Genomic DNA, 23,238 nt, shown 5'->3' with positions numbered 1-23,238 from the left:
CTACGCATAAAACCACAAAAACTAATTATTATGCTCAAATAATGAAATTAGGATTTGTCCGATAACTTCCGCATCACCTGTTATATATATATATATATATATATATATATATATATATATATATATATATATATATATAATATATATATATATATATATATATATATATATATATATACCAGGTCAACAAGTATGAAATGAGCATTTTTTTTTCAAAATAAAACACTATTTTCTAATTGAAAAGTAAAAAATGTTTTATTCAAAGTATTTGCCATTGCTTTCTACACATTTTGACCACCTTTCTGGCAATTTTTGGATACCACGCCGATAAAACTGATCGTTTTTTGAGGCAAACCATTCGGAGACCCATTTTTTGACTTCTTCGTAGGAATTGAAGGGTTGCTCATTCAATGCGTGTCCGATTGATGAAAATAAATGGTAGTCTGAAGGAGCCTAGTCTGGTGAATATGGCGGGTGAGGTAACTCTTCCCAGCCAAGTGATGTTATCATTTCCTTGACCGCTTTTGCTGTATGACTCAGAGCATTATCATGCAACAAAATTACCTTCTGGCCCATTCTGATCCTTTTTCGATCAATGCATAGTTCAAATTGATCATTTGTTGTTGGTAGCGTTGCGTATCAACAGTTTCGCCAGGTTTTAGAAGTTCATGATACACCACTTCCTTCTAGTCCCACCAAACACAGAGCATTGTCTTTTTTCCGAATCGATCAGGCTTTGCAGTCGATGTTGATGCTTCTCCTGGATTTACCCATGATCTTTTGCATTTGGGATTCCTAAAATAAACCCATTTTTCATCACCAGTCACAATTCGATGCAATACTGACTTCCTTTCGTGTCGTAACAGCAACATTCCACATGTGGTTTTTTGTTTTTCCATCTGCCTGTCATTCAATTCATGTGGCACCCATTTCCAGCACTTTTGGATCTCTTCATCCAGTATTGCTTGCAGTTCTGTGTCTTCAAACTTTTTTGGTGGTTTTCCACATTCTTCATTTCGCACATCAAAATCATTATCTCTGAACCGTTGAAACTATCTTTTGCATGTTGCTTCCGATAGAGCATGATCACAATAAGCCTCGACAAGCATTCGATGCGATTCTGCAGCACTTTTCTTCAAATGAAAACAAAAAATTAGTGCTTTCCGCAAATCATCATTTTCTGGTACAAAATTCGACATTTTTAACACGATTAAAAAATATGACGTTGTTTATACAATGACTTGATGTTTACTAAATATGTTTGACAGATGTTATAGCAACAACATTAAAAAAAAATTAAGGCCCGTTCACAACAAATGCTCTCTATCAATACATTTGTAACTCGACGCTCACTTCATGCTTATAGACCTGGTATAAACACATGCATATACATTTACATATCAGTAGAGGATTGAGGTTTAGTGTTGTGGGGAAGGGGCATGGGAATGAGTAGGGGCAACAAGGGTTAGAGATGGTACATTACCATTAGAAATGGGTTTTTTCACACTTGTGATAAATTTATTTTATTAATGCTTTTATATTCTTTTATTCTTTTATTTTTACTATTAAGTATTTAAAAGACACTAAAAAATCTAAAGTTTGAGTTTGCTAAGTTTACTTTGGTTAACAATTATTAATAAAAAAAAAAAATTTAAAGATATATTTGCACAATACATATTACTGAAAGTAAGCATTAAGAATGAAATTTACTCTCCTGCTAGTTTATACAAATTTTATGACGTAATTACAAAATAATAATTTTTTTTAGCTCATGCTAAATTAAATTTTTTTTTTTAATTTAAAAAAGAAACTTAAAACTTTTAAACTTGTAGTTTGCCATCCATGTTGAAATTACATCATGTGAAAAGTTTTTAAAAAATAACTAAATAAAAAAACATCAAAATTTAACAATTTTTTGACAAATAATTTATATTTTTGCCTGCGTAAACTGACTAACATAGGTGTGAAGGTGGGCACAGGCTATTATCCTGGAAAATTATAAGATTTAGCAGGGGTTGATAGCCGGGGCTAGAAAAAAATTTATAATACTTAATATATTATAATTTTATGCTTAAATTTACTATTTATTAAATACTGTCATAGATTCATATATTTTTAAACTCTAATTTACTTCCAACAAGATTGCAAGCAACCACTATTAAGTTATGAGTTACTTTAAAATCGAGAACAAGTTAAAATACTAGGAAACGTGTAAATGAAGACTTAAAAAGTTGTAAGTTGTATAAAAAAGGAAAACATGAAGATGGGTAAGAGTTATATAGTTTTTTTGATGTTTAAGGAAAAAAAACTGGACTAATTAAAGTTTTTATAGCATGAAGGGACAGAAAAGTAAAAGGGTGCAACATGTTGAATAAATAGTCAAGCAAGAATAAGTTTATCATTATAGAGATGATAGCTTGTTTGATCATTTACCATGATTTTATTTGTAGAGAAAAGAAAGAAATACAACCTTACAACAATGGGAGAGTGGCTCAAGCTTGGCAAATAAAGCAGGTCTAATTAGATTTACAATGTGATTTTCGGGCTTTGTCTTAGAGTAAGAGGGTTGTTATTCGTCGATATAAGACGAATGTCATCAATATTGCAATATTTTTTTGCAGTAAATAAATGAGTTTTGAAGTCTAACAAAAATTGCAGATTTTAAATCCAGAATTAAAATCCATAAGCCACTGCACTGCAGGCCTTACAGAAGAGACTTACTGTTACAAAAGAGAGATCAAATTTAAACTCTGCTGAGTTTAATTTGAACAGAGATGTTCTCATAAAAAAGATTTAAAAAAATGATTAATGTTGAAAAATGTGGAGTAGAGTGAAGCTTAAAATTTAAGAGAAGTAATAAAAGCTTCTAAACTTTTATTATTATGGTAGAAGTAAGAAAATTTGAAGAGAGTGCCTTATAATAATTAGTAGAATTTAATATTGCAACTCTGAGTTTCATGTGTTATCACAATCATCAGGCAAGTAGTAAAAGTTTAATTTTGCTACGATTTGTTTAGTGGACGTTATGGTTTATATTTGTATTTTAGATTGTTACGGGACGGAAATTGATTAGTAGTTAGGTTAATAATATTATTAATTTGTTTTTAGTTGGCTAATAATTGTGAAATAGTTATATGTTTAATGTTGTTTAAAATATTTTTTATGTGTTAATGTGTATTATTTGTGTATTAAAAAATAATAAAATAAAAATAAGAAAATAAGAATTAAAATTGATATTAAAATATACATAATATTATGAAATATATTACAAAAGCTGTGCATGTGAGTAATTTATTAGTTAGCTTAGAGATATATGGAGCAGATTAGTATAGTTATTTTTATTTATAGTTGTTAGTCAGGTTTGTAGCGAGCTTTGTAATTTTTTAATAAGAATTAATTTTCCTGGCAGCACTTTGATATAATTTCGGTTCTCTTATTTAACAGTTCTTCAGGTTTTGGATATGATATAATAGTAAATTTCTCATACAAACATAGTGGGCATCTCTTGGAAATATTTGAGTAGGGGGGTACTGATTTGAGAATAGACCATGTTAGCATAGGGGTTTCATTAAAATTGTTTTTTAAATCCCAGACATAGTTTGATAGGGCGGTCGAATTTTTGTATTTAATATTGTTGAATGATGATTTGTGGTTGTTGTATCTGGTTTTCCACTCACCTTCCGTTAATCCTATATAAACTTTGCTGGGTTGGTTTTTTGCTGCGATGATGCATTTATATATAAATAGGATATATATAGGATTAACGGAAGGTGAGTGGAAAACCAGATAGAACAACCACAAATCATCATTCAACAATATTAAATACAAAAATTCGACCGCCCTATTAAACTATGTCTGGGATTTAAAAAACAATTTCAATTGGTTTTTTGTTGCGATGATGCATTTATATATAAATGCATCATCGCAGCAAAAAACCAACCCAGCAAAGTTTATATAGGATTAACGGAAGGTGAGTGGAAAACCAGATAGAACAACCACAAATCATCATTATATATATATATATATATATATATATATATATATATATATAATATATATATATATATATATATATATATATATTATCAAACCTGGCCCCAGCCCCAGTCAAATATCAACCCCGGTTACTTACTAATATATATATATGTATATATATATATATATATATATATATATATATATATATATATATATATATATATATATATATATATATATATATATATATATATATATATATATTTGATTAAATCAACATAAACTGATAAATTTGAAACATTTTCTTTAAGCACAAAAAACTATATTAAAAATTTATAAAGAAAAAACTTTTACCAGACTACGAATACATCCAACAAAGCCAAACTCATCATGAAAACTTCCACCAACATATAGAGGTTTTCCATCAACATTAAACTGAACAGGATCGTCTTGCAACGGTAATCCTTGTATCATAAGAATTCCATCTAATGTCACATTAAGCTCTTTCATATTAAACATAACATCAAACTCATGCCACTCATTGTCATCTAAATACCTTCCAATTTTTTCAATATCAACATCTTGCTTAATTTCCCCAAATCCAAAATTTAGAAGTACTCTTACCAATGTCCTTGACCATATCATTACCTTGAGATAGTCACCAGAAAATGGTCCCCAAGCATGTACTAAAACTAAATAGTTGTAAGCAACAGAAGTTTTAAATTCAAATGAAACTCCACCTGCATATATATTATCAAAAGGTTGATCAGGAAAGTAGACAGATAAATAAGAGTATGGTTTTCGAAAGGTAGCTCCTACCTCTCTAGCACCATATCCAGCACATCTTAAGTGACCAACTCGTAATTTAGCAGTCACCGAGCCTTTTAAAACTTGATCAAACTGCACTTGGCGAACTGGAAGGTGCTCCTTTGTTGTAAAATTCCCTTCATCAAAAAGATTTTGGTAAGCATTTAAATCATCACAATTACAATATTTTCCAACATTAAAACATGTTTGATCAAGACCGCATGCACAATACCCACGATTATTATTTCCACCTCCCCAATAGTAATGTAAGATGTCATCACCTCCCATCCATCTAACCTGTAGAAAAAAAAAGATAAAATATTAAAAAAAAAAATACATAAGTGAATGAGAAAAGTAAATAAACAAGACTTTTTTTTTTATAAATTATTATTTTTTTAAATTATTGTTTTTCCACATTTTTTACTCACAGATGGGGGACCTTCTGGCGATCTAAATATTGGAGTTCCAAGACACGTATATTTAACATACTGTTCACAAAAAGCACTGTTTAAAATCAGTTCTCTCATCTGAATTATGTTTGCCGCATAATCAATATTAAAAAAGTTTAATCCTGTTGGTGTAGTGACATCTTTGTCATCGTAGTTTGTGTTATTTATTTGAGTAACACTACTTTCAACTGTTTTACCAAGGTCACACAAAGCAAGTACAGGTTGCATAGGACCCATTCCATCAAAATCAATATAATAAACATCACTCCTTTTTTCTCCAGACTTTCGTACTCCAGCACAAGTGTAATTAAAACGAGCTAATTTTTAATTTAAAAAAAAATTATAATAAAATATATTTAAAACAAGTTTAAAAAATAACAACCTCCTATCTCAATCCTCTGACAAAATTTTTTCTGAAAGATTTTTTAAATGCAATAAGATAATTACAGCTTGTACAAAATTGAGTTTTACAAACTTACATAATGATGACTTCATTGAGTTATGTTTACTTACACAATGATGACATAACATAGTTAAAATATTATATACAACTTAGATTAGGTGTGCATATATCACCTAGGATGTTAAAAATTGTACATAACAAAATAAAATATAAATAATTGTACATAAATTACTTTTTTAATTCAAAATTTCTTTTATTTAAAGTTTAATTATAAATTTTTTTTGTGCTAATTCACCTCCCCAAGGCCGAAAAGGCCACTATAGACAAAGAGACTACTTAATTTTAGTTATAACCCCCTCTCAATTCAATAACTCCGAAACACGAACCTTGATAAACAAGTCCGCTGTGCGGAGAAACAACTTGAGCGTGGTACTACCAGGGACATGATGGGGATTGAACTTGGAACCTTTCACTTATGAAGCGAGCGCTCTACCACTATATCACTACCTCAAAAGTTAAACTTTTAATAAGTATAAAATTTTGATAGTAAAATTTATCTTAAGATCCATATTAGATCCATAACTTTCCAACACTTCAATTAGGAGTTATAAAGTTGAGAGAGGGTTATACCACAAATAAGTAGCCTCCTTGCCTGTAGTGGCCTTCTCAGCCTTGAGAAGGTGAATTAACAAAAAAAAAAAAAAGTAACCAGTAACTGAAGTAAAATCTTATTCTTGAAGTAACTCTGATCATTGAATATATCAAGACATTTAAACAATAATATATTCAGTGGTTTTGTGGATTGAGAACCAAGTAATAAAATAATAACATTTTCTTGACAAGCCCTTTTAATAAAATTAAATTTGATTTTATGAGTTTTTACTGAAATTAAAAAAAGAATTGATTCAGCCAGCAAAGCTTTCAAACAATAATAAAGCAGTTTTTCTAATGACTCAAGTGTTATGAGCCAATTTTTGCTACTCTCAGATATAGAAATTAATGAGACTTTAACAATAAATTAGGTTTAACTTGAATACACAGATAGACCAACACTAATGAGATAAAAAATCATACTAGCAACTTATTGGCTAATAACAATTCTGGCTTGTAACATACAAAAATATATAACAAATGTTATATAAGCTTAATATATCAAAGAATAACTTTGTGGCAACAACATCTGCACTTACATAAGGACACTTAAAATAACTTTATAGCCATTCTTAGCTTACTTGGTTTAACTTTTAACAAACTCCATTTTCTAACTAAACTAGAAAACCATCTGCTTTAGAACTTTTAGTGACAGAATAAACAACTTTTGCTTTATCACTCTCATTTGGCAACACCTTTTGAAACCTTTTATGACTTATTAGAACTTTCCAGACAAGTAAAACAATTTTCTTATTTTCTGTGTGAGAATTTACAATTTTTATTCTCACACAGAAAAAGAGGAAACATGCTTATAGAAGAATTAACACTGCCAGAATTCGACGAAGTCAATAAGAAAATATACTTGTAGATATATATGAAAGCCAAAAACAAAAATACATTAAAAAAAAGAGTTGAAACTTTTAATTTTTTAATTTATTGTACTTTTGTGCTTAATGCTAAAAACTAATATTACCATCTTTTAATATGTTGTTATTAGTTGTTAGCATTAACTATAAGCCATAACCATTAACTATCACTATATAGACTCTAAGTCTTTTTTACATTTAAGAAACATCAAAGTTTTAAGCAACGAATCAGACATACAAGATCTACGAGGGCACATTATCAATCCACTCTGACATAAGATACGCTTGATAGGAACTGACATTGCAGGGACACAGAAATACTTGTCAAATATAAATTTTTAATTTTTAAATATTGTTTGTGTACATTTTTTTTTAACGTAGAATCTTTTTAATTTAATTCTAGTGATTGATTCGTTCTTGCTTGTAAAACATGATTTTTTCTAGTATTTGCAAAAAAGTATTTTTTTTTTTGGTAAAAGGCTTTTGAATCTGAGGTGTAACACTATTTGAACAGATGTCAAAGTGGTTTCTGGTGTTGTTCTCGTGACCGAACTATCAAATTAAACTGTTGTTTATTAGTTCAAAAATAGATTTTATAAATAAAATTATAAAAAAAAACTATTAAATATACATTACTAACAACTTTTTTAAACAGATTTAGATAAGTTGAAAAAAAAACAGTATAAATAAATAAAAAAATTCTTTATAATAAATTATAATTTAAAATATAATAAAAACTATTTTAGTTCAAAAAACCTTTAAAACTCTATTTTTAATTTTAAGAAAAAATCATGTATTTAAATTTTTTTTAAATTTTGAAATGTTTTAACTAATAAACAACATTAGGATATATCATATGACTTAATATATAGATGCAATAAATTCCCATTAACCAACCATGCCATTGATTATTGATTTGGCTTTTCAAAAACAGCAATTTAAACTGTGACATAAAACAAAAAATTAAGTTCTAAAGCTTTTAAGTAAACAAAAATAAGTCTTGTAAACAAAATCAACTAAATTCTTAAAAAAAAGGCAGAAGGCCAAGGCCAAAACAATCAAGGTCAAGGTCAAGACCAAGGCCAAGAGTTTCAAGGCCAAGACCAAGACCAAGACCAAGGCCTTCATTTTTGGCCTTAAGGCTAAGGCTAAGGACTAACATCTCTGAATCATGTATCTAATGCTTGCAAGTCTGCAGATTGTGAATATGGAGATGAGAGTAACAAATAAGGCTGCACAAATCTGCAATCATCACATAATGGCTGCACGAATCTGCAAGCAATCGTCACATAATGGCATCAATATTTAAACTCCAAGTCAAGCAGCAGTTTAAACGTTAACATGCAGAAAGACTGCTAAATTAGTATGCTGAGGCTGAAATGATTGAGAACTTGTATATGAAAAATTGGTCCTTAAATTTTGATGACAAGTACATTAAGAAGAGTGAATACACCATCAGGGTTTAATACAAGGTTATGGTATTTATAAACATGCATGCTACAAAATAAATACAACAAATGCAAAATGTATTCCTCGTTTTTGTGGTGACTTTTCCTAAAAAGATATTGAAACTATTTTTTTGTTGTTGTTGCAAAAACTCATAAAATAAGCTACAGAAACATTAGGTTCTAAAAACGTTACAACCCTAATATATTTTGTATATATTGTATGTTGTATATCTTAAATGTATGTATATTATTTGTATATCTTGTATCTTATTAACTATAAATCTTGAAATGAGCTTTATTTAGATAGAGGTAAAGACTATCATAGAGGTATTCAACATATTTTAAAAAGTATTAAAAAATACACCATACAATGCAAGCTTATGAAAACCAACAGGCCTGTTGATTTCCATACCAACCAAAATACAAACCAAAGACTTTGTCTTTGAAATTATTTATATGCGGTAGTGGTGTAGTGGTAGTGCGCTCGCTTCATAACCGAGAGGTTCCGAGTTTGATCCCCACCACGTCCCTGGTAGTACCGCGCTCAACTTGTTTCTCCGCGCAGCGGCCTTGTTCGTCAAGGTTTGTGTTTCGGAGCTATAGAGTTGAGAGAGGGTTATAACCACAATTAAGTAGCCTCCTCATCTGTAGTGGCCTTCTGGGCCTTGGGGAGGTGAAATAACAAAAAAAAAAAAAAAAAAAAAAAACCAAAAGTAATAGCCCTAGCCTCATTGCTTCCATCTAATGCATTACTTTCCTTTTTTTTTCGATAAACAAGTAGTTGTAGAAAAACAAGAAACAAAATCTGTCAGAGAGTTGTAATACTTACTACTATAAGAAGTTTGTTAATTGTTAAAATCTTTGCTTTAATAAAAGTTGACTTAATAAAATTTGATTTGTAAAAATAAAATAGTGACTAATATTAAAACTAAAATATATATAACAAATCTGATAACAGTCTAATAAAATAAAATAAAAAACTAGTAATAAAAAAGTTTTTGCGATGTCTATGACATCACAACTGATAAGTTTAAGATTATAATAACTTTTATTAAGATTATAACATCGCAACTATTTCTCACTTAGACTCCTTTACAAGAAGTATAAGTGAGAAATAACTTGAGCATTGGAAGCAGAAGCGATTTAGATGACAATGGTTTGGAAACAGAAGTGGTTTGGGTGTCTAACAATGGATTAACCTGGTTCTTTGGAATGACAAGAAGAATGAAAAAAATTTGAAGAAATCAATGATGAAATTCTCTAAATTTGACTTTGTTAGAGACTTTTCAAAAGTCTCTAAACCTTCTAAAATAAAAAAGGAAGTTTAGTAATTTGAGAATGGACCAATCAAACAACACCTTTTGCATGGATTTCTTTGCTACGATAAAAAGATGCTTGTTCTATGAAAACTATGGCATTAACCCAAGAAACAACACCAAGCTTTCCAAGGAAAATTAAAATAAGATTTTCAGTCAGATTTAACATAGTAGCAATATGATGTTAATAAGATGTAAAAGAAGCACAAGATAAAAGTAAGATCATGACCATGGTCAAACCACCTAAAGCATGGTCAGAACTATCTAAAGAAAAAAAGAGAACTTGAGCACGAACAAAGGATCAGAGACAAGACACAAATCAAGGAGTAAAAGTAAGTGATTAGGGTTTTCAGGAAAATGAGTCACAAAATAACTATCTGATCATCTGAATATAAACAAATAGCATCAGTTATTACTTGGCAGAGTTTTCATATTGATTATCAAAAAAAAAAAAAAAACTTTAGAAAAAGTCTGTACCCAATAAAATCAACTAATAATTTAAAAAAAAAACAAAATAAAAAACATCACTTCCATCAAAGCTGCAAGCAACCACTATTAGAAGTGGAACAAGAAGACAAAAGATGAAGTTTATAAAGCAAGATAACGATTAACAGACAACTTAAAAGATTGTAAATTAAACGAATCAGGAAAACAAGATAAAGGGGGCAAATTTCAAAGAAATGATGTTCCTTATGAAGAATCACAGTAAAAAGATGACACCTAATTGAATGACGAGTAACACAAGAATAAATTTTACTAGATGGCGCAAGAGACATAAGCTCTTTAAAGCAGTGCCCATTATAATATCTATAGTAAAGAGAAAGAGAAGCAACATTACAACAACCTGATGATGGTTGAAGGTCTGATGATGATGGCTACAAGAGCAGGTCCAGCTATGTTTAGAATATGTTTTTGCACCATTCCTAAAAGAGAAAGGGCATCATTTGAAGGTCCGCATCAGATATGGTAACAGTATTCCATACAAGGATGGATTTGAGATTTATAGAGATTAAGAATAGAATCCAGAGCAAGAAAGTGGTGAGCATGATAAAGAGATGCAACCTTAGCAGATGCTAATTTTGCAATGGATTCGATATATGGTTTCTAGAAAGATTGGAAGTAGAAGTTAATCCTAGAAGACGAAGGGTAGATGACTCATTGAGTACATTACTGTTCATAAATATAGGAAGATCTAGATTATTGCAATAACAATTAGCTAAAAAAAAAATGAGTTCTATTTGAGTTAAAGTTCACCAACCACTGAGAGCCCCCTATTTTTGAGAGAGTGCTGGCTTCTTATCAAGACAAGAATAAATGGTAACATCATTAGCGAACAATGCCAACTTAGATGTGAGAATTTCTGGGATATCGTTAATGCAAATCAAATGAAAGTAAAGTATATATATAATGTAAATGTAAAAAATATAACAGGTATGTTTTCCAGACCACAAGCTGTAGAAGAATCTAAGCAGGAAATCACTTTGGATACAGAAGCTGAAGTGATATGAATGTCAAACAATGGATCAACCTGTTTGTCAGCTATATCATGTAGAATGTTATTAGTGAAATCAAGAGATGAGATAGATGAAAAGTTTTTAGCAAACAACTCATCTTGTCTTTAGGTGAGGTAATAAAATCTAAACCATGCAAGAGAGGAGGAATAACAGATTTGCCCTTATTAAAAACACTGCTGAAGATTCTTAAGTCTTATGAGCCTAATTTTTGAGATGAAATACACAATTTTATGACCTGAGAGTTGTGAGGTTTGGTGTTAGACAACCCTTTTAACAATGGTTCAAATCTTCCCAGGAGATGTGTGTAGTTTTATTCTTGTTTGTTCACAAAAAAGGTTTTTATTTAGACAACTTGGTCACTACTGTTTGTGAGTTTTATTATATTAGGCATTTCAATACTTTGTGAAAAAAACGTTTCAAAACAAAGAAAGCAAAACTCACGAAATTGGAAATTAAAATAAACTTACATAGAAAAAAAAAAATTAATTATTTAAATAATTTGTGTTATGTTTTTATTTTCGTTTTTTTAAGGTGGTTGTTATTAAATTTAGTATTTCAAAAGATTTTTTTTTGCAATACACATACTTGTAACAGTAACATTTACCATTCTCATCCGGACTTAAAAACCAGTTACTTTAGTAGAACACATACAGCCATAAGAGCCTCAGGAAAAAGGAGAAAAGATTATATTAGAGTAAGAGTTATCTAAAAACTATTAAAAGGTGTTGGACAGATTTCCAGTATAAAAGCACAAAATTCAAGCAAAGATTTATTATTAATAACTGTTTACGTATATTTCACCAATAACAATATAAAAGGAAAGGTAGAAAGAAAAGACAAATGGTTACAAAGCAAATAAATAAACAACCAGATGTAAAAGAAAAATAATGAAAAATTGGATAATGGTGGAATTCAGACCATGGCCATTCCATGTATGAAAGTAAACGCTTTATCTAAATAAACGTGCATATACCAATGTACAAATAAGTTAAACGTGCGTATACCAATGTACAAATAAGTTAAACGTGCGTATACCAGCGTACAAATAAGTTAAACGTGCGTATACCAATGTACAATTAAATATAATCGTATAATTAAAAAAGTGATGTGAAAAAGTAAAGCCTATGACATAGATAAGTAAACATGCATACAAGAACAAACCAACAAATGAGTGTATATAAATATATACCCATGCATTACATACACTTATTTGTATAGAGACAATATATACTTGTTACAATAAAACTATACATATATATTTCACAAACAGATAGCAATTTATATTTTCACTTTCCTCTTTAAAAAAATGGGAAAATCAGTCTTTTTAATGTAAAATTAAAACTTTTTTTTGCATTGCCTTATCCAATTTTGTTGCTGAAAATAACAACCACTCTAAAGAAAATAAAATAATAACAGTACACAAATTATTTAAACTATAAATTTTTTTTTTTCTATTAAAATTTATTTCAATTTTCTATTTTTTTAGTTATTCTACAATTAGAAAACAATGGAGAAGAGTGAAGCTTGACTTGGAATCATCCAGAGGGATAAAAGACTCCTTGCCAGCCTGAATCCAAAAAGTTACACAAGAAGCACATTTGTTAGTAGGAAGATGAAAGATTTCTACCTAAGAGCATCAGAAAGAAAATCTCTGTCAGCTTAAGGTAGCTGTAAGAGGTACAATGATAGGGGAACTTTAAGGATGAAGGAGAATGAAATAATAGTTTTAGAGAGATCAAACCATAATCAGAAGTCCCTAAAGATAAATGTGAAGAAACTGAGCACTGACTAGGATCAGAAACAAGACTAGTAAATAACCGGGGTTGAAATTTGATCCAGGCCAGGGACAGGGTTTGGTAAAATATAGCCGGGACTGGGGCTGAGGCCAGGTTTGTGACTAGGGCTGCATAAAAATTTATATACATCCTAAAGTATACTTTTTTTATTCAAAATTCATGTTTTATTTTGTTCATATATGTTTATATAAACATTATGATCATCATTACCATCATTATCCTCATCATCATCCTCATCATCATCCTCATCATCATCATCATCATCATCATCATCATCATCATCATCATCATCATCATCATCATCATCATCATCATCATCATCATCATCATCATCATCATCATCATCATCATCATCATCATCATCATCATTATCATCATCATCATCATCACCATCATCAGACTTTAGCCTTCTTCTTTTATGCTGTTTCTCTAATATTACCAATCTAAAGCATTTTCTTTTCTTAACTAGAGCTCATTCATACAATATGCGGTAGTGGTGTAGTGGAAGAGCGTTCGCTTCATAAGCAAGAGATTCCAAGTTTTATCCCTACCACGCCCCTGGTAGTACTGCGCTCAACTTGTTTATCTGTGCAATGCACTTTTTTTTCAAGGTTCGTATTTTGGATTTATAGAGTTGAGAGAAGATTATAATCACATTTAAGTAGCCTCCTTGTCTGTAGTAGCCTTCTCAGCCTTAGGGTGGTGAACTAAAATAGAATAAAAAAGTTAAAATAATAATAATAAGTAAGGCACACTCATCAAGTTTTTTTACTTCTACCACTACCATTTTCTCGTGAAGCTGCTCTCTAAATGCTGATGCCTAAATCACTTTAATCATCTCTAACAAACATTGTTTGATAGAACATTTTTTTCTAATCTGTCCAAGACTATGCCTCTTTTTCTTGTCTTGTTTGAGTCACACCACAAACCCATCTGATCATCTTCTCTTTTGGCAAATACTACACCATATAAATACTTAAGTTTATATAAATATAAAAGGATATTGTATGTCAGCATCTAAATAAATAGCAAACATATATGTTTATATCCATATTATCTGTGCATAAAAGCCTATCTTGGAAGCTTTTATTCCTTATGAAATAAAAGATTGGAAGCTTTTATTCCTTCTTTTCGATTTTAAGTCAAGCCTCATTCTACTCCACACTTTTCACCATCTTGACCAGTTGCTTTATTAAACCATAATCATTTTTTCATCTTTTTTACAAGAACAAGTTTTTTACAAGAACTCTTAAGAACAAATGCTTTTTTTATTATTGCAAGAAGCCAATGTAAAAAGGTCCTGTCTGATATTAGGCTCTGTTATCCATAGTTTACTAAATCTTGTATTTTATCTCAGATGTTAGGTTCTAGAGACTTTTTGAAAGTCTTTAACAGTGTCATTAACTAAATTAAGTCTTACATTTAATCTCTAATTCATGGGTCTGATTTTTTTACTTTTTCCTAGAATAGGGCAAAGTTATTTGGAAAGAACTTTTTTTCTAATTTGACTCTTGAATCTAATGGCATATTCTTCCTGCCATACCATTTAAACAGATTAACCCATTGTTAAATATCCAAATCACTCTGGCTTCTAATGCTAAAGCTAATTCTTAATTAAACACTTCTACAGTAGGTGCTTCTGACAAGATTTTCATCATAGTTTTAAAAAAGTGTTCTACAGAACTCTTCAACAATACAGAACACTCTTCAATTTTTGCTTAACTATTTATAAGTGCTAAAAAAATTTAAAATTTTAAAAACTCTAATAAACATTTTGACTTCTCTAACTATCCTACGATTAGTCTTCACTCTATTATTAGTTTCTTTATATAAAGTTTTTGAGGTAGTTAAAACATTTCTTTCTAACTGCAGTATTAAAGTTATTTTTGAAGAAAACACTCACAACCTACACTCTTCTTCATTTCTGGTAACTTTAACCAATTTTTAATCTGATCTCTTTTCTGTAACAGCCTAAGGCTAGCAGTGGCTTGTGGATTTTAAGTCTTAACTTAAAACACACAATTTTTGTTAGACAGCAATATTGTTTGCCTTCCTATAATGACGAATAACAACCTTCTTACTCTCAGACAAAGTCTAAAATTGCATTGTAAATGTAATAAGACCTGCTTTATCTGCCAAGCTTGAGCCACTCTCCCATTGCTGTAAGGTTGCATTTCTTTATTTTTTCTACAAATATTATCATGGTCAATGAGCTATTATCACTATTACGATGAACCAAAAGTCATTCTTGCTTGGCTTCATATTCAACAAGTTGCATCTTTTTATTGTATCCGTCCCTTCATACTATAAAAACTTTTATTAATCCGGTTTTTTTTCTTGCACATCAAAAAACTCTTATCCATCTTCATATTTCCGTTTTAATACAACCTACAACTTTTTAAGTCTTCAGTTAACCATTTCCTAGCTTTTTAACCATTTCCTCTATTTAAAGTAACTCATAATTTAATAGTAATTGCATGCAACCTTGTTGGAAGTAAATTAGAATTTAAAAATATACAAATATATGCCAGTATTTAACAAATAGTAAATATAAGTATAAAATTACAATATATAAAGTATTATAATTTTATTTCTAGCCAATCAACTCCTGCTAAATCTTATAACTTTGCCAGGGCTGGAGCCGGATTTGCAAAAAGTCTTATTTTTAGCCAAGGCCAGTGCCAGGGCTCTGGTCACTTCCTAAACAAGATATCTGGTCACTTACAAACAAGTAGAAAAGGTAAAGTGAGTTGGAAAGTTAACTATTTGTGTTGGAGATTGAGAAATGCAAAAGTTATGGTCCTTAAGACCTGCAGAGTCACTAGAATCAAGCCATTCAGTGTGATGAGTATTAAAGTCACTAACAACAACAATATTGGCTGAAGAATAAAGAGATAGGGCTTGTTCAATTTGATCAGAAATAACATTGAAATGAGTGCAGTCTTGAGATTTAGGAGAGCAACATAGAACAAAGAGAAAGGCGATAGAGTAAAGTGGTGCTAAATGAAAGCACATAAAAGATTAGTCTGTAGATTCAAACCTGGTTTCCTGACAAATGGGTGAATTCTTATGAATGTAAATGCCCCGACCAAGCATGTGACTATTGGAGTCTTTACCAAATAAAGGAAGATAACCATCAACACTAAGATTGCAAGATGAGACAGCTGAACTCAAATTAGTCTCATAAAGAGCAAGTAGGTCTTGTGAACTTTGCAAGAGATAAGACTCAACAGAATAAAAATTATTTCGAGGACCACGAATTTTAGTGAATGATGGATTTAGAGAACTTGGTGGTGATGATGGTTTTTTGTGTTTTATAGTTTTTGATACTTGCAATTGCCTCATTGCTATTAATAAACCCAAAGCCCTCACAAAGGGCTTCAAATATGACCTCAACAATGCCCAACAAAAGTAAGAACAGGAACACCAACCATGCGCAACATGGCACTGTTAATACTCTGACATTTTACAGCTGTTGATCAAATCAGCCTCTCTGAACTCTACCACAGAATTCTGGAAACCTGACTACCAGCCAGCCTCAAAAAATTGAGTTTAAGAACTGTACCCTCATTAGGCGATAAAAAAACGAGTTGCCTATTCATAAAAACAGAGACACATGCAAAACCCATGCAATGAGTCAAGAAGATCCAGCATTCAGCATCCTAAACTAGAAACAACGTATTATAAATACATCTACATCAGCCTAATAGATGAAGAATAGGTGTGAAACTGGTCAACAGATAGAATCTGTTTACCCTTTATACTAATTTAGACTAGGGTAAACAGATAGAATCTGTTTACCCTAGTCTAAATTTAAGTTAAAATAAATTTAATGAAAGTTTAAAAAGTATATAACAAGACTTTTTTAAAATTTAGTTTAAAAAAAACGAAACTTTGGAGACATTTTCTTTTTGCCATAGATGACATATAACTTATATTACACTCATATACAACTTCATAAATATAACTCTAATACACTTTGGATAATACACTTTGGGAGAAAATCTTCAGAAACCCCCCAAAAATGAAATAAAATGTAATTGATCAAAAGAACTTAAAAAATAACTTCAATGATGACGGTGATGGCTCATACAGGAACAATTTTTTTATTTTCAAATATAATATTTTTAGTGCAACAAAGCTGCACTTCTTTTCACAAGTTTTCACTTTCTCTACAAACTGCAGTTGTGGGCAGTTATCTAATTTATTTATGTAAACATCTTATGAACTGATAGAATTAACAATGAAATTTTTTAATGATTGAAGTGATACAGAAAAGGGTATAAGTACCCAACTTTGATTTTTTACAATTGCAAGATATCTTTTTTTCTAATAAACATATTTTGCAATTTTTATTTTTAAAGTGTCTCATAATTTTGCCAAAAACAGTTACAATAAAAGAAACAAAAAGCAAACTGAGTTAAAAATAAAATTTTCATTCGTAAACCCTTTGCTTTCATTTGAAAGCTTTTTGCTTTTATTTGTTAATTATTAAACATATTTGTATCATAGAATTTTCTAAAATTTGATGTGGTGTGTTTTTACCAAGTGCACAATAAAAAAAAGTAATTGAAAATGGAATTTTCAACATAAATAATGCAAGAATAAAGTAACATAAAAAATAGGTACTTACGTCTGTGACATGTAGAACCTTCATACAAAGTGTTGTGACAGTCACATTTTATGTTATCTTCTGTCTGATTACAACTGGCACCATGTTGACATGGATTTGGACTGCAATAATCTTTCAAACTGCACGAATTATATATGACACCTGTATCTTCATAAGTAAAAAATTGCTTTGTATCTTTTAAATCTCTTCGTACACTTTTAATATCATCATCATTAATTTTTATATCTCTCATGCATCCAGTGAAACCAAATCCAATATTTATATAACCATTAAAATAAAATGCTTGATTCAAAGATGAAAGTCTTGTCTTTCCATCTACTGTAAATTTGATAACAAAGGAACCATCAGTTGTAGCAACATTGTCAATTTCAAAGGATACATTATGCCATTCTCCATCATGATAGTTTTCTTTTGCTGTTTGAATGATCTGCATGTTTTGTTTAAATTCAACACCAACTCCAACTCGACCTTTTCTGTCAATAATTAACTGGATTTTATCAGCTGTTTGTATTGTAGTATAGTTTGCAAGTATTTGTTCATTAACAACAGTACGAAATTTCATCTCCATTTTCATGGATTGAATTGAATAGTTTTGTACAAGACTAATATGAACAGCAGCAGAAGGAAAAAACAATGGAGTATACACAGGATTTGTACATGGTTGAGCAACATTATTTGTTGGGAAAGATTGTATGTTAGGAGAATTTATTGTCAAAAAGTCATACATCATTCCATTTTTACCAGGTAAATATTGACTAAATATAGCTTCTGAAAAGCAGGCTTTGAGTCCTTTTCGTGACATAGACTTCTGTTTACTGATTTCATTCATTTGAAATGAATAATAACCAGTAAAGGTTACCATAGAAACAGTTAACTCCTCATATGTAGGTGGTGACATTGTAAAAGCTGACTTTTCCATTCTTTCACCCCGATCAATATAAAGTGTATTATCTCGTACTTTCCTAATAAATTCAACAGTATGCCATTGATTATCAGCCAAGTCTTTGCCAAGGTACATTTCATAGAAACCGTCAATCGGACGAAGTTGATTCACTGGCCCATTTCCATAATTAGCTGCAACTCTAAACAATTTTTTTTTTTAATTTTATACATTTTCTACACATGAAAAAAATAACAATGTAATAAACGTAGAACAAGACATTTATACTTAAAGATTTTATACGTCATGGAAATTTGAAGAAATTGAAAGCAAATTAAAAACTTCTAAATTTTTGTTGCTGAAAATTGAAATAAAAAAACTGCAATAAGAAGTAGTAAAAAAATAAATTTTGTATCAAAATAATCAAACTTCTTTAGAAAGTCTCCCAGTTAATTAATGCTATTCATACTTTATATTTATTTGATTCATAATATATCATAGTTGCCTCTATTCAGGGATGTTTTTGCACTTGCTTTTAATGAAGTCAACAATAAACTGACTTTAAAAGTGTCGTTCGTATAGTTGTGAAATTAGTAGAAATTGATTGGGCAGAGCATAATATCTATTCAATATGATATTAGGCCAGGTTTTGATAAAACAAGCAGTGTTTTATAAGTATATGTATTTCTATAAACAAATGGCATTTAGTCAATGCTGAAGACTATTTTTATCTAGACATACACGATGACAGAAAATTTGTCAAAAACCACGATAATAGATCTTTTTTTCCTAATTATTCATTTCTCAAAACAATTATATACATAAATTAATCTTGTATTTGCTTTATCACAATTTAGTTTTTTTTGTTTTTTTATTGTTTTTTTACATAAAGAACTATTCTTAATAAAGATTATAAATAATTTATTTGTAAATTTTATCAGTTCCCGAAAAGATATTTGTAAACATAATTTATATTTATAAACTTTAAAAAAATATTTATAAATTGATATTTATTTATATTAAATAAAATTTATGTCTTAAAAACTTTAAGTGATACTGAATAAGATAAAAAAAATTTAGTTCCATTTGTGATAAGAATTCTCTTAAACAAAAATACTTCTTTTTAAAACAAAAAGTGAAAATTTTTAGTTGCTTTCACACATTTCACAAATTATATCTTTAAGAAATATTGCAAAACCATTTTACATTCTTTCCAAGTTAAATTTAAATTTGAAATTTTTAAAACTATATTTATATTTAAAATTTGTTAATTAAAAAAATTTATTTAACAATCTGTTTTTTTATCTAAAAAAAAACAACTATTTCACAAATGCGGTTAACATGTTTTTTAACAATAATTAATTACGAATTAATGTTATCTAAATAAACATAAGTGATACAACAAAGAACTTAAATATTCAATAAATCTTATTTCTTTATGTAAATTGCAGACCATGCAGGTAAAATTGCTAATTTATACATAAAATGCTTTTTTTTTTTACATGTAACGCTTTTCAACAAGGTCTGCACAATTATATGAGAAAAAAAATATGATAAAATTTTGAGATTGCATTTTATTTAAACATGGTATTAGGAATTCATAAAAGTAAATTTAGGTAGAATATTCATTATTTTAATCGTAAAGCTCTACAAATGATAAGAAACACAAAAACTCCATCAGAGAAAAGTACAGGATTCTGGAATCTACAGTACAAAAGCTCTGGAATCTATCATTTATATTCCTATGCACTATTTCTCCCTGTCTATTTATGTAATTAACTATATTTATATATAAACTGTTTATACATTTATCTAATTATATATATATATATATATATATATATATATATATATATATATATATATATATATATATATATATATATATATATATATATATATATATTATATATATATATATATATATATATATATATATATATATATATATATATATATATATATATATATATATATATATATATATATATATGTAAATTATGTTAGTGTATTTTACAAATAGAGTGCTCAATGTTCTTAAAAAACAGAGTAATAATTAATTAGTAAAAAACACTTATCTAACTTTTATCTTTGACTTGAAGTTTCACCATTGCTGGATCATCAGGAAGAGTAAAAACTCTTAGTAGAACTCTTCCTGATGATCCAGCAATGCTGAAACTTCAAGTCGAAGATAAAAGTTAGATAAGTGTTTTTTACTAATTATATATATATATATATATATATATATATATATATATATATATATATATATATATATATATATATATATATATATATATATATATATAATTCTAAATACATAAAAATAAAATATCTATAACTAATTTATGTATATATAATGTAGATATTAAAAAAGGTTCTTTTTTTAAATTATTTTAACCTTATTTTTCCTCTAAACAGCTCCATAGACAAAAACTCAGTTTTACTTGCTCCCTGAGCAAAGAAAATCAAACCAGTAGCTTCAGTTGTTTTAAACCGCAATTTGATATAATTGTTTTGGGTTGTTATTTGATTCATCCGGAGGATACGAAATCCACTTGTTGAAAAGTCTAACTCTACTATAAAAAAAATTTAAAAAAAAACTATAACTTAGTTTATAAAGAACATAACCAAAAAAAAATTATGCAAATTTCCAATAAAAATCACTTACCGGCTATACTAGGATATACTAATGTAACCATTAAAAGTACTTTTAATGATATCATCTTGATTGTTCACATAAATAATCTCGAATATCTAGAAAATAATTAAAATAAAGAAATTTTATTATATTTTATATGGCATAGTGTGGATCATCATCAATACTTTTGACTAAAACATTTAAATGTTTTAGTCAAAGATTTTTAGTTGAGGGCTCATAAAAACATTTTTACTGATTACTTACTGATACCTTCTTGCTAGAAATAGTTATACTAGAAGGTGAGAATTGGCCGCCATTGTTTTGGTTTTTTAATTAAAAACTTGAAGACGTATTTCATGAATGCATCAAAAATTTGCACAAGAATAAAATACACTTTTTAATATACACTTTTTCATAAGGCAAGTGAACACGCAGTTTAGAGACGCCTAACTGAAGAATGAAGTACGTATTTGTAAAGATTCTTAAAGTTTTTAATAATCTAAATATATAAATATCATTCATTCTATTTTTATAGATGCATTTTTACTTTAATTAAAATTTGGGATTACTTTATTAAATCAATTTTTATTTTTATACTTTGATTAAGTGTTGTTTGAACAAACAATAAATTATAATTGTTTAAAAGTTATTATAAATAATAAATGTAAGTTATTATAAATTATAAATAAATTATACATGTAAGTTATTAGTGCATTACAAAAATAACTATTATAATGTTATTATTTTTTCTACGCAATTAGTGATTGTATTGTTTTTACTATTGTAGTATTAAGTTTATTGTTTTGCTCTGTTTTTTATTAGATTTTTGCTAGCAAATTTAAGTTATTTTGTCCCATAAAAACAAAATGCATGGTTTTGCATAAACTAAAATTTTGAAGACCAGATATTTTTCAGATATCGCAATTCACGATCGCTTAACTCAACCCTTACAATAAAATAGCAGGTAAAGTTATTAACTAGAGTTATTACTTTTGCAATATGTTATGTTTTTTTAATTGTTACTCACTAACCATTTAAAAATGAAAATCCTATCCCCACCTTGTCCTGGTAGTACAGCGCTCAACTTGTTTCCCCACATAGCGGCCTTGTTTGCAAAGGTTCGTGTTTCGGAGATATAGAGTTGAGAGAGAGTTATAACCACAATTAAGGAACCTCCTCATCTGTACAGGCCTTCACGGCCTTGAGAAAGTGAATTGACAAAAAAAAAAATCTTAAACTTGATTATTTAATATCAAAAAAAAAAAAAAAATTAAAATAAATATTCCATAAAATACTTTTTTTTTAATTCTGATTCACTCCCAACAAGGTTGCAAGCAACCACTATTAAGTATGGGAGTTACTAGAAAAAAAATAGAGTTATAGAGCAAGGAAACGGTTGACAGAAGACAGGAAAACATCAAGATAGTAAAGACTTGCAAAGGATTAAAGTGCGGGGAAAAAACCTAGATGAATAAACGTTTTTGGAACATGCAAGGACAGATACAATAAAAGAATGACAAGTCAAGCGAGAATGAGTTTTAGTTGATGGAGCTAGAGATGAAAGCTTTTTTGAGCAGCAGCCATAATAGTATTTGTAGAAAAGAGAAAGAGACGCAACTTTACGACGATGGGAAAGAGGGTCAAGCTTAACAGATAGACCGGGTCCAACTATGTTTACAATGCATTTAAGTAGTGTGATGATAGGGTGAGTCTAAAAATGAAGTACGAGATGAAAGATTTAAAGAGATCATTGCATGGTCAGAAACACGTAAGGGAAAAAAGGAGAAACTGAACACAAGCTAGGATCAGAGACTAGACATAAATCAAGGAGTAAAGGTAAATGTTTAGGGTTGTCA

The 23,238-nt window shown here is 29.1% G+C and overlaps 1 protein-coding gene across 4 annotated transcripts in view; it reads right to left on the bottom strand.

Moving 5' to 3' along the window:
• Window positions 1-23,238, bottom strand: part of LOC100209747 (contactin-associated protein-like 2) — a 45,610-nt gene that overhangs the window by 7,937 nt on the left and 14,435 nt on the right. For all 4 annotated transcript variants that reach the window (XM_065810003.1, XM_065810004.1, XM_065810005.1 and 1 more), the window contains 5 exons: window positions 21,413-21,498; window positions 21,143-21,320; window positions 17,862-18,943; window positions 5,214-5,551; window positions 4,333-5,082 (listed from right to left, as the gene is read on the bottom strand). In XM_065810003.1, the coding sequence (XP_065666075.1) occupies window positions 4,333-5,082; window positions 5,214-5,551; window positions 17,862-18,943; window positions 21,143-21,320; window positions 21,413-21,467 (2,403 nt within the window). In that variant the 5' untranslated portion in view covers window positions 21,468-21,498. The remainder of the gene's footprint in view (window positions 1-4,332; window positions 5,083-5,213; window positions 5,552-17,861; window positions 18,944-21,142; window positions 21,321-21,412; window positions 21,499-23,238) is intronic.

The sequence above is a fragment of the Hydra vulgaris genome, chromosome 11 (genome assembly GCF_038396675.1).
Source record: "Hydra vulgaris chromosome 11, alternate assembly HydraT2T_AEP".
Lineage (NCBI taxonomy): Eukaryota > Metazoa > Cnidaria > Hydrozoa > Anthoathecata > Hydridae > Hydra > Hydra vulgaris.
The sequence above is the reverse complement of the archived record's forward strand: the minus strand, read 5'-3'. Positions and strand labels throughout refer to the sequence as shown.